General features: G+C 49.9%; 1 protein-coding gene across 8 annotated transcripts in view; it reads right to left on the reverse strand.

Annotated features, from left to right (window-relative positions):
* CREBBP (CREB binding protein) overlaps positions 1 to 9,342 on the reverse strand; it is a 154,745-nt gene extending 145,403 nt beyond the window's left edge. For 3 of the 8 annotated variants that reach the window (XM_054668793.2, XM_009430211.5, XM_009430213.5), the window contains exon 1: positions 9,024 to 9,336. In XM_054668793.2, coding sequence (XP_054524768.1) covers positions 9,024 to 9,108 — 85 coding nt within the window. In that variant the 5' untranslated portion in view covers positions 9,109 to 9,336. Of the gene's footprint in view, positions 1 to 9,023 lie in introns of all 8 variants that reach the window. The other 5 variants (XM_054668795.2, XM_054668794.2, XM_009430212.5 and 2 more) reach the window with 3 other exon arrangements.
* Positions 9,343 to 12,605: the final 3,263 nt, after the last annotated feature.

The raw sequence follows: 12,605 nt of genomic DNA on the forward strand, positions 1-12,605 counted from the left end.
CTAATATTTTCCCATACAATTAAACAATAAAAACAGCTGCCTCAACCTGCTATATGCCAGGCACCCTAGTAGCCCAATGTACCAAGCTAATCAAAGTAAGCAGAAGTAGAGCCAGGCACAGTGGCTCCATCTCACACCTGTAATCCCAGCTACTCAGGAGGCCGAGGCAGGATTGCTGAAGGATGGGAGTTCAAGACCAGCTTGGGCAAGCAAGACCCCATTGGAAAGAAGAAAAGTAATGTAAAGAAGGGGAGGGGAAGGGGAAGGGGAAGGAAGGAAAAGAAAGAAAGAGAAAGAAAGAAAGAGAAAAAAAGAAGGAAGGAAGGAAGGAAAAGAGAAAGAAAGAAAAAAAAGAAAGAAAGAAGAGAGAAGAGAAAGAAAAGAAACAAATGGAATACTGCAGGGTAAAAAGCCCCTTTTAGAGATCTCTCTCTCTCTCTCTCTCACACACACACACCACCCTGCAAAACTCAAATGGGCTGGTGATGTCACCAGCCCAAGTCACAGCGCTGCTGAGCTGGGAGCTGGGACTCACAGTCTACTCTGAGCAGGAGCCAGGGCTCCCTCCTCAGCACCACACTGACCGCCTCCCCGTATAAAAAGCTGACATTTCCTTCAACTGTGACTCACAGTTAGAAGGTTCTACTTTTAATCAGGTGACAAATACTCAAAATATTTTAATCCAAAGCAACTGGGTCAAACTCGTAGAGTCTATAATTGTCTAAGCAAACCCTAATTACCTGATAAATTTCTATAGCTCCTGAATGTCCTCATTCAGTTTGTAATCAAATACCCAAATCTCCTTAAATGTTGTACAAGCCTTCTCTACATGTTATCATACAGAACAGTGACTTATTTTTCTATTTCACTGGTTATTTTAACCATAAAGTTAAAACATGTTTAGGTGGTGCAGTTTTAACAAGAAAAATCCAAACTAGGGGGAGGAGAAGCAGCTTCTGAATTATAAAAAGATTTGCTTTACAACAGAATTGTACAACTCCACTACACAACTAGTTTTTCTCCTTACCACAGATTATGCAAATTCGAAAGGTTGAATTAGGTGCAACTGGAAAATATACCTACTGTATACAATATAGTACAGGCATATTAGAAAGGCAAATTAAGACATTTTCAAACAACAGCAGACAGTACACCTAGAAATGGGAAAGTAAAGTCAGATTTAATCATGTAGAATTATTTTCCCCATTAGATTTTACTATTCTTAGCAATGGTTCAACTAAACAGTCTTTTGATTAATGAAAATGAAACACCGGGGAAAATGTCACACGGGATAATATCCAAATCTTTCTTAAGGGTAAGTTTTAAAAGGAATTCAACTTTTAGAGACAGAGCTCAAAAATAGCCTTGCTTCCTAAATTTAGAACCAGAAAACACCCTAAAGGCAGTATTTTAAATACAGCCACAGTCACTGCCTATGTTGTCTAGGAACTTAATAAAAAAAACTTTAAAAAGAGAGGGGCCACTTTTGTTTACTTCCATGCCTTTCACACAGCCTTCCCCAATTTGATTTGTGTGCCCTTGCTCAAATCTCTTCAAGTCACAGCTCAAATGGCAAAGACCTGACCACTCCAGGACGCCCCGGGGACTCTGCTCGTGGCCTATTGTAGCACCCCTGTCAGCAGAGCACGGCCCCAGGGAAAGGAGAACAGGCAAAAGCCCCCACAGGCACTGCTCCCAAGGCTTACACTTCTGCATCAAAGACTCGTGCAATAGGAGAATTTTCCCGAAAGCCAAGTTTGAGCCTGACTGAGAAGAGTAGCATCCTTTTCCAGTTAAAGCAAGGAGTGTATCTGGAGGGATGCACTGCAAGGAAAAGACCTCAGAGAGGACTAAAGGGAACGCTGGGCACATGTGCTAAAAAGCAGATGGCATGGCCAGGAGCTTCAGAGCTTAGGAGAGACGGGACAACCAGAAGAAGACTCAGATGTGAGCAAGCCATGGGCCTACAACGATACCCCAGGAAACAAACTGTCATGGTCAGGGTGCTTTTCCCAACAACCAGGAATGCATGGAAAACAGGCAGGCTTCCCCAACTCCTGGCTCTGTGCTGGCTCAGCAGAAGAGCTGTCACAGGAGCCCAAGGCTCCTCAACCATCCCAGGGCCTGCCTCCCACTGGGGCATGCAGCCCTGGACTTCTGCACACGGGGACACTCAGGAAACAGGGGAGGGAGGAAATGAAGCCTTATTCAGATCACCCTTTCTGGTTCCAGAGTTTTTGCACTTGACTGCATTTCTGTATTCTTTCCTTAAGTTTTGCCTCGAGGTTTCATCTTCTCAAGATGGTTCTAAGTTACTCACAGGCATCTATCAGAATCCTGTGTACACTGCTACTGCTTAACAGGTACCTCAAGATAAATTATACACAGTAAACAAACAGAATCACATACTTGTCTGCTGCTTAAACAGTCCATGAAATATGCTTCAAAATTATCAATAATTTTCAGTGTACATCCTGATTTAAAAGAAAAAATAATTCAGAACACACACCATTTAAGTTTTCATAATTTTAAACTTTCATGGCCATCACGTTCCTATTTTTAAAAATACAATAAAAAATGGAGACAGAATCAATGGTATAGATGACAGAATTCCCGGCTATGTATCTGCTGAGGTGCTACACTATCACACGCGTGCCTGCACACTGGTTTCTGTGGATACGAGCACACATGGCTTCTGTCCTTTCCAGAACTGCTGAGAAACAGGTCTTGCTCCAATCAGACTAGCACTCCCAGTAAGTCCTAGGACTTACAAGGTACGACAACGTCCCTGGTTAGCGCTAGTGTCAGTTCCCATTGAGCAGATATGCCAGACACACATCATCTCAGGCTACCCTCATAACCACCCTGAGATGGGAATTGTTATTATCTCCATGTTACAGATGAGGAAACTCTGAGCTCAGAGAGCTGATGTAACTTGCCCCAAACATGCTCTGGCCTCAGCACTCCTAAGGCCAGCTGGTTTGGTGGCCGGGTGGGAGCCCATGGGTACGGAACTCGGAAGCAAATAACAGACCCAATTTGAAGATAGGTGGCAATCTGCTTGAAAGTAAAATCTTAACAAGAAAATGATAAGAACTTTAAGAGACAAATACTATATAATTCTTTCACTAATTCCCTCAAATATTTCCTGAGGGCCTACTATGTGTCAGGTGCTGCCCCTGGGGAGGGAAGTGCTGGGAAGAGGGCTGTGGAAAGGCTCTGGAGTTCTTACTGACGCTCACCTTCTGGTGTCACAGGAAGGGGAGCAAGCCTAGAGCCTGAGATGACAAAGACGGACGAGAAATGCCATGTGGGCCACTGGGGTCAACAAAAAGCAAAAGAACAAAGAAAAATGCAACCGGTCACCAGGCTTTCTGATAAACTCGTCTGATTTTAAATCAAGTCATCCATATAACTGTTACAGAGGAACAAAAAAGACAGAGAGAGAGGGCCCTGCTAAGCTCTGAAGTGCTCCAAGACAGGAGACCCACGCTAGCCTGCTGCTCACCTGGGCTCTCCCGGGCTCCACATCATGCAGCTCAGAAAACTTGCCCTGCTGCTGTTTTCCTTAAGGCTGTCTGTGCAGCCGTGGTAGGCCAGTGCTCCCCAACGGGTGCTCAGAGAATGAAGTCCCACGTTATATCAGTCACCAAATTGCAGCCCATGGGCGAAGTCCTCAGATGCCAGTCTTTACAACTAGAGTTTTACTGGAAGACAGCCATGCCCACTCGCCTATGGCTACTTTCTTGCTGAAACGGCAGCCTTGAGTAGTTGCAACAAGAGACCATATGGCTCAGAAAGCCAAATGCGTGCTCTCTGGCCCTTTGCAGAGGAAGTCTGCGGACCCATAATAGGCTAAAAAGAGTTCTAGGGTCAAACAGGATTGAGGGTGGTCCAACTGCAGCCCCTCTCTCACAGTGCCCAATCAGCACACCAAGGCTCTGGGAAAGTCTGCAGTCAAATTCCTCAGCTACAAGCAACAGCATCTGAGCACAAACCATTTGTTGAGAAATACCTCTTAGCATGCCCTCTAGTTTCTTGGAATACATGTGAAGAGCTGGTTTGAGCAAGGTAAAGAGGGGTGCCCTCACTAATGGGACCCCAAAAACTAAACTGACAAGCTTTTGCAATCTTCAGAAACTCACAATAAGGTATATTTCATCTTAGGTAAGACACACTTTGGCAAAATCACTTTCCTAACTGTTTTCAAATACATCAAGTAAAAACACAAGTCAGCAATTATGGACCCCCCAGGTAATCACATACTTTGTCACACAATTACAACACACTACTTAGAAGCTGTGAAAACAAAGGCGACTAATCTAAGCATCAACTTCCAACTGCAGGACTCAGTCTCTTTGTAAGTTATGTTCAATTCTGTTTACAGAATCAAATCTGAATGTTCAGCCAGGAGCGACTTTCCATCTTCTGAAGGCCTCTAAGGCGCCCTGCACATGACTTGTCCTTGCCTACCTTCATCCCTGACGACCTTTGAATGGGGCCACCGCTCTCACCCCTCTCAGTTATTCAAAAACGAAGCACGGTCATGAAATGTCCTAGTCCTAAAAGTCTCTATGACAACTTTTATTCCTACTTAGCCAGAACTCACTGATGGGGTAACATAACCGTTTCTCATTCTCCCTGAGGTAAACAGGAACACGAGCCCACACACTTCACGCTGAGGATAACACCAGAACCAGAGGTAAAAGGGGGAGCCCCTAACCCAGGAGGAAGAATACACTCCTGGCTGCCCCCACCACAGGTGGTTACAAACCTCCCCCTTAGTGATCTCATTCATGTGCGGGAAGGCAGCTACTGAAACTCACTAAGCTTGGCAGGTTCCTGGGTCGATTCAAGTAAATGCATTGTTTACAGATAGAGACTTAGAAAATAAATATATAGAACTACTGACTTTAACAATCTAGTTTGGATCTGGTTTTGACCCTGTATCACCTCTCAAGTCCAGTTCCTCACCTAGAAAATAGCAGTTAACAGCATCTTCCCTTCCTCACAGGACGCTGTAAGGATCAAACTGAGGTGACGTGGAGAAAAGCACTCTGATACATAAAGTACCAGACATACATAACAGACCATTTGGTTGACAACCGTATTCGCCACCAGCTTTCTTTAAATAAGCTTCCGTATTGCATTTAAAAGGATTCACGTCATAAAATGTAATCACAACTGCTTAGAGCCACTTATACAGCACAGGATGAAACATTGCTATGTTCAATCTTCAGAATGTAGTTTTTCTTTTCCTTTTTCCCCCAGAGACAGGGTCTCACTCTGTCACCCAGGCCAGAGCGCAGTGGCATGATCACAGCTCACTGCAGCCTCGACCTCCTGGGCTCAAGCGATCCTCCTGCCACAGCCTCCTGAATAGCTGGGATTACAGGATTGTACTATTACACCCAACTAATTTAAAAAATTTTTTGTCTAGATGGGGTCTCACTATGTTGCCCAGGCTGGTCTCCAACTCCTGGCCTCAAGCAATCCTCCTGTCTCAGTCTCCCTAAGCACTGGGATTATAGGCATGAGCCACCACCCTGGCCTGCAATTTCAAAAAACTTTATAAACAGTCTGTTGTTTGCAAATTTTGCAATAAAGCTGACCAAAAAAAAAAAAAACCCAGAAAACAAAAAACAAAAGTCTACTGCTTGCCTGGATATTTGTCTTATACTGTTAAATCATGAATCTCTGATGTTGAAAGACACAATATGCTATTTTAACTTGGACATATTAAATAAAGAAGTTTCCAAAACACCCAACTAACTATATACCGGTAATACAAAGTCCCCACTTATTGTAAGGGTGCCAAGTAAAGGAAGACCTCATGTATGAGAAAGTGTAAAGGCTTCTACATAATACAAGAAAATGCTACTTTAACATCTGAGGCCATCAAATTCTGTGCCTCTCCAGGGCTGCTGCTTCAGTGGGGTGAACGGTACCGTTTCTCTCTTGCTACCCTCATTCGCAGCACATTCCGTATTTCTGCATCATCTCTGCATAAGCTTCCCAGGCTTCGGCAACTTGTTTGTCATCAGTGGCAGTGACATTCATCACTGTGAGGTGCTGCCTGACCTTAGGGAGTGCTGTTTGCAACATCCACGCCCCCAGATGAGCAGCACCCTGGCTGAGCAGCTCCCCAATGTCGGGGGCATTTTTCTCTCAGCTCACTGCCACCCTCCACAGACACATCTAAGTGACACTAGTGGCCCCACAGGCCAGTCTCTACAGACATGCACTGCAGTCCAAGTAGCTCCTGTTTCTCAGGCTGCCAAGGGCTCCTCCTCCTTTCAACCCCTCAGCTCCTAGACAGAGGTCCCCTCCCTCAAATTTGATCACATGCACCGGGCAAACACCCTGCTCCACTAGGCCCAATTTTCCCCTGGGAGCCTCAGAGACACATCCCGTCACTAAAATAAGATTGAGTTCCTCAAGAATGTTATTCTCAGGTCTGTCCCACCTAACCAAATGCCTTCAGTTTTTGAATGTATTTAATGTAAAAACTCAAGCCATTTATTTGTTTAAAATACATCCCTAAGATCTCTGTCCATCTCATTACTCAATTTCTTAGTGGAGCAGTTACAACAGACAAAGTGTCCCTCGTTTCTTTTGGAGACAGCGTCTCACTCCGTTACCCAGGCTGGAGTGCAGTGGCGCGATCTTGGCTCACTGCAACCTCTGCCTCCCGAGTTCAAGCAATTGTCATGCCTCAGCCTCTCAAGTAGCTGGAATTACAGGTGCATGTCACCATGCCTGGCTATGTTTTTGTATTTTGAGTACAGATGGGGTTTCCCCATGTTGGCCAGGCTGGTCTTGAACTCCTGACCTGAAGTTGATCCACGAGCCTCCGCCTCCCAAAGTGCTGGGATTACAGGTATGAGCCACGGCGCCCAGCCCCTTGTTTAATGTGCTTGATAATGAGCCCTTCCGTGGTCCCCCATACTAACAGACCCTTTCACAATAGTGTGATGGTGATGAATGTGTAACACATGACCCAACTTAAGTATGATGTTGACTTTCTACTTTGGATTAAATCGGAGCCATTTAAAGCTGACTTTTGGTCCCACGAAAGAGCCCCTGTGCCTTACAAGGATCAAAATTGTGAAGGAAGGGGGAAAAGGTGGTTAAGTGTGGAAAATCCTTTCTGATCAACTTATTAAGCATCTGATCATCCAATAATGGACACTACTATGGAAAAAGCTAACCTTTGGGCTCCATCTTGGAAACAGCTGGATGTACATATAAGGACATGCCTTTTTGTTAAGTCTTGTGTTACTAATTGTCCCCCTTTTTAAGACAAAATCTACAACAAATTCATTCAACAATAGCAAAGCTACAAAGCCATCCAGGTTACCAGTTTCAGAAGACAAGCTTCAAAGCTGAACTCGCCTCGTATGACCTACGTCTCACAGAACTGAAGACTACTCAAACACAGCAAGATTAATGAAGCAACGGAGATGTTTTGCAGTACAACGGCATTTAAACTATTGTTTCCAAATTTCTCACTTCAATAAGTTCATTTTATAAGATTAACGTCAAACTCAACTTTTATCAGCTAAAAAGAAAAGCATTATTGTGATTTTTATATACCATGGGCATCATTTACTCCTCCCCACTGTTTAACAAATTTTAACTAGATAAGAATCTCCTTAATCTTTAAAAATCGCTTTTCACTTCTACATTAATATTAAACGTCGCTTATCATAACTTGATTCCAGGAATTGTATTCAAACTTAAGCCACAAAATTCAAGTTTTGTTTCAACAGCAATAGCAGTTTTTTTAATATGCTAGTGGTCGGTCACAGAACTATTTCCACAAGTTGAACAGCTGTGTCTAGTGCAAATCTGAAGGCAGCGACGTAATTCAATTTGGACTCATTCATTAGAAACTGATTTTCAGATGCTACCACTGCAAGACTACTGGAGAAATGCAAGCTGCGCTGGAGATGGAATTGTTCGCAGCGGCACACAAGTTTTTGCGGCAAAGGAGAGAGCTCTAAAAGAGGAAATACAACTAGTTCATGTTACTATGAACCAGCGCAGTGGGACCCAGAATTACTGAATTAATAGAAAACTAAATACTTCTCTTAAGCAGCTATGATAACTTAAGAAAGTTTCCAGGGAAGCCGTCTAATGAAAGGAAACAAACAAACAAAAAGATGATTTATTCAGTATCCTGCTACATTTTTTTGAAAAATTGGAATTCCTACATTCCTTAACATAATTCTTTGTACATCTACACTGTGAAAGCAACACAAACTCAAATGTAGATTGCAGCCCAAATGAACTTAAATCTGCTGTTTAACTTTCTTTTGAAGTTATACATGGAAATGAAACACACCACAGCAACTTTCATGACATCTTGCTAACGAAGTTTGGGTTTTGAAAAATGGAATGACTAGTTGACTAAAAACACACACGCACACACACACACACACACACACACAAAACAAGGAGTTTTGAAAATAAGCACTAAGCATCTTTCCAAGGAACTCACTCATTCCAAGAAACTTCGGTTCTAACTCGCAAGCTGGCGGCTGCTGTGAGTGTCCTCTGACTGCAGCCTGGTCAATGTGTCGCCAATCCAGAAAACACACTGCCCTACCTTTGGCCGCGATCTTGCTTTCTCTAAGCATCAAAGGTACCCTCCGCTGTCATTCCTCTGGACGGCCACGCGTGTGGACACGGCCGCGGATGGATGCGTAGGGCATTACCAAAAAAACCCACACGCTGCACTTTACTTCTTCCCTCCTGGAGTGCCACTAGGGTCCCCGCGAGGAGGGCTGATCGGGTGCGGGGAGGCCGAGTGCACCGGGCGTGTGCTGACCAACTCGGGCCCAGTGACAAGTCCTGCGACGAACTTCCACCCTCCCGCGCGGGGCGAGGGGAACGGGCTGCGGGGCCTGCTCCGAGCTCCCGGCTCGATCGGTATCCGCGACCACGACCCCCGGACGCTCTCTTTCAGGTGGGGGTGACAGCGCGCCCCGGGTCCCCGCCGCCCCGGACCCCCTCCTCACCTGTGCTGTCATTCGCCGAGAAACCGGGCGAGCTGAGTTTGGCTCTTTTGGGGTTGGGCGGTCCGTCCAGCAAGTTCTCAGCCATTTTCACCTGCTCGCGAAAACAGCCCCGGGCGCGGGCGGCCGGGCCGGCGAGGGCCCGGACGGGGGTCGGGGGCCCTACCGGCTGCGAGGGAGAGGAGCGAGCGCGGGCCGCGAGCGGGCGGGCGGGCGCCGAGGGAGAGGGAGGGCGCAGGCCGGGTGGGGGAGGCGGCGGCCAAATCTCAGCCACAGCAACAGCGCCCCGCAGCGCTCACCGCCCGCCCCCGGCCGCCGCCGCCGCCGCCGCCGGCCGCGGCCCCCTCATCCCCTGCCCGCCTCCCGAGCGCGACACTCCGCGGTGGGGGCGCCCCGGCGGCCCGGCCGCCCCCCCGGGCCCGGCTGGCAGCGACGGCGCCCGGCCGGGCGGCTCAGGCAGTCCCCGAGAACATGGTGCCGCCGCCGCCGCCTCGCTCCCCCCCCGCGCCCCACTTAATGAATTCGCTCGCGGCCCGACGACGAGGGGGCTCCGGGCTCCGCTCCCCGCCCGCGGCCCGCCGCCGCCGCCGCCGCCGCCGTGAGGAAAAACAATGCGCCGAGCGGGGTCGCCGCCGCCGCCGCGGCCCCCCCACCCCCGTTCCGCCGCCGCCGCCGCTGCCGCCGCTGCCGCCGCCGCCGCCGCCGGGCTCCGGGAGGCCGAGCAGAGAGGCGAGCGGGGCCGCCGGGGCGGGCGCCGAGGGCCGGGCGGAGCGGGCCGGCCGGGCGGAGCGGGGTGCGCGGGCGGTTGTGGGGCCCGGGACCGGCGGGGCCGAGTAGATCGCGCTCGAAGCCCCGGTCGGGTCCGCGACAAGATGGCGGCTGTTGATTCCTCAATTAAAAAAAAAAGAAAGTTTTTTTTCTTCTCTTTCCAGAGCCTGAACGGGGAGGGGGTGGGGGCGGGGCACGCCGGTGCGTCACCCCCCCGCGGCGTCACCACGCACGGCCCCCGCCCCGCCCCCTCCACCTGCGCCGGCCGTGGCGGAAAGAGCCGAGCGTGCTCGGGCCGAAGGGCTGAAGGCGCGGCCGCCAAGCGTAGGGAAGCGGGCGGCCGGGCGCGGGCCAGGCCTGCGGGGCGCCTGGGCTCCGGGCTGAGCCACAGCTTTTGTTCTGATGGCGACCAGGCGTAGAGGGCCGGGGCTCCAGGCCCCAGCGGGCTCCGGGAGCGGCGGCCTGGCCGCGGGCTGGGCTCTCGGGCGCGGATTCGACGCCAGCCCGGGCCCGCCCGTCCCGCTGGGGCGGCGCTGCGTGTTCCCAGCTCCTTGCGTCCCTTCCCCAGACCCTCCTAGGTGGCGTCGGTCGGGAACGGTCGGGGCGACCCCAGCCCAGGCCGCGCCACTAGCCTTCGCCGCCGGCCAGGGAAGTGGAATGGCCTCTGCAGGTTACAGACCGCCCTTGGGTCCTGCCGACGAGGTGGGCGGATGGGGAAACTGAGGCGGGGGGCGAGCAACTGCTCCAAAGTGGTCGAGGCAGGAAGTGGCAGGGCCGGGATTCGGGTCCCGCCCTACCTCGTGACACTAGGGAGTGAGGGGGCCTCACGCCTGTTCGCATCCCAAGGCGGCAGGGCAGACACCCTCACCTGTGAGAGCGGGGTGGCCAGGGCCGGCCTGGGCGGAGAAGGGCCCCCGCATCGGGGCTTAAGCCTGGACGCCCAGGCCGCACTCCCCGCCCCAGGCAACTTGCCTGGCGCCTCGCAGGTGCCCCAGACAGGGGTGCGGGCCTGGGGAGTCCCCCACGCGAGACCACAGCCCGCGGGACACTTCTACGAATACCCAAGGTGTTCCCATCCCAGTTAGTTATCTGCGCCTCCAAACTTGCCCGGCTTCCTCATAAAGGTATCAGCAGCTCCACTGTTTCCTAAGCCAGAAACCCGTGAGTCAGCGCGGATTCCTCCCTCTCACCCGCCACGCGCCCCTCTACCCACGGTCTTTACCTGGGAGACTGCTCCTCCCGCACTGTCCCGGTGGCTATGGTGGCAGCTACTCACTTAAGTGTTCTTTGCTCTCCACGTTTCTCCCCACGCAGCACCAGAGTTAACATCCCGAAAAGAGAGGGAGAAAATCTGTTTAAAACAACTCCCTGGCCAGGCGCGGTGGCAGATCACCTGAGGTCAGGAGTTCAAGACCAGCCTGGCCAACATGGTGAAACCCCATCTCTACCAAAAATACAAAAATTAGCTGGGCGTGGCGGCGTGCGCCTGTAATCCCAGCTACTCGGGAGGCTGAGATGCGAGAATCACTTGAACTGCGGAGGCCAGTAAGCCGGGATCTCGCCATTGCACTCCATCCTGGGCGACAAGAGTGAAACTCCGTCTCAAAAACAAAACAAAACAAAACAAAACAAAATCCCTGACATAGAAAAAGAAAACACTACATAGTCTTTCTTTAAAAAAGAACACGTATGAATTCTCTTAAAAACATAGGTGTATGTACATATGGTGACTGTCCTTGAGTGTCAAGATTGAGTGATCGTTCTGCTTTTCTGTGTTTACCTGTACTGCTCAAAATCTTGGACCGTGATACCGCTCTTGAATCTGTCTCTTCTACTTTACATGGCTCACTTCACCATCATCATCCTACACCCACTTGGCCAGTAGGCAGTTCACATCATTCAGGTTTTTTTTGTTTTTTTTTTTCAAATGCTGGTCCCTGTGCTGAGATGACATGCCTGGCAAATTCTAACTCATCCTCCAGAACCCAGTTGAAATGTCACCTACTCCAGGAAGCCCTCCTAGCCCACTCCTCGGCTCCCATATCACTTCTGGGCTCTGTGAGAGAACACATAACACATCCTGCCCCATCTTCCCCACCTCCACTGCCCCCGAATTAGTTCATGTTTTTACTTATGCATCAAATAGCTCTTGAGAATCCCAAGGGTATCGAGACTGTGCTAATCCCCTTGGCCAAACATAAAGAGATCCCCATATATTCAAGGAGTTAAAATAGCACACCCTGGAAGCCATAAATGGAAGTATTCAAGAAGTCAGTTTGCACAGGAATGGCAAGAAGTGTATCAGTGGCACAGGGCAGGCCACACCCTGTATCTGAATGCTCTGGGTGTCCATCTCACCAAGGGTCTGTGAGCTCCTTCGGGGCAAAGATGGTGTCTTAGTCACATAAACAGTGCTCTGCAAGAAGAAGTAGGTTTGTAAAACTGAATGAGTGATGAGCTGTGTCAGGTGCTCTGAGTCCTAGAGGCCTTCAGGCCACTGAAAAGGGTGGGCCCCAGCCTGAGGTGGCTCCAGGCCACTCTTCAAACGGGACAAGGTGTCCAGCCACCTAGAGGTCTTAGGGCCTGCCTTGGGGCAGTGGAGACACCATGCAGCCCCCCAGGGGTCCGTTGGTGAGTGGTTTACACAGAAGTGGGCACAGGAGCTTGAGCCATTCCCTGACAGGTTTCCATTTTACAGAGGAAAGCAAGGGAACTCAGTCGCAAGGACTCAGAAGTAAATAACCCGGACATGGCAAGGCTGGGCCTGGAACCCATGTCCTCACTCTCCAAAGACCCTAGTCTTCCTGTCTCACCACG

Source organism: Pan troglodytes, chromosome 18 (assembly GCF_028858775.2).
Source record: "Pan troglodytes isolate AG18354 chromosome 18, NHGRI_mPanTro3-v2.0_pri, whole genome shotgun sequence".
Lineage (NCBI taxonomy): Eukaryota > Metazoa > Chordata > Mammalia > Primates > Hominidae > Pan > Pan troglodytes.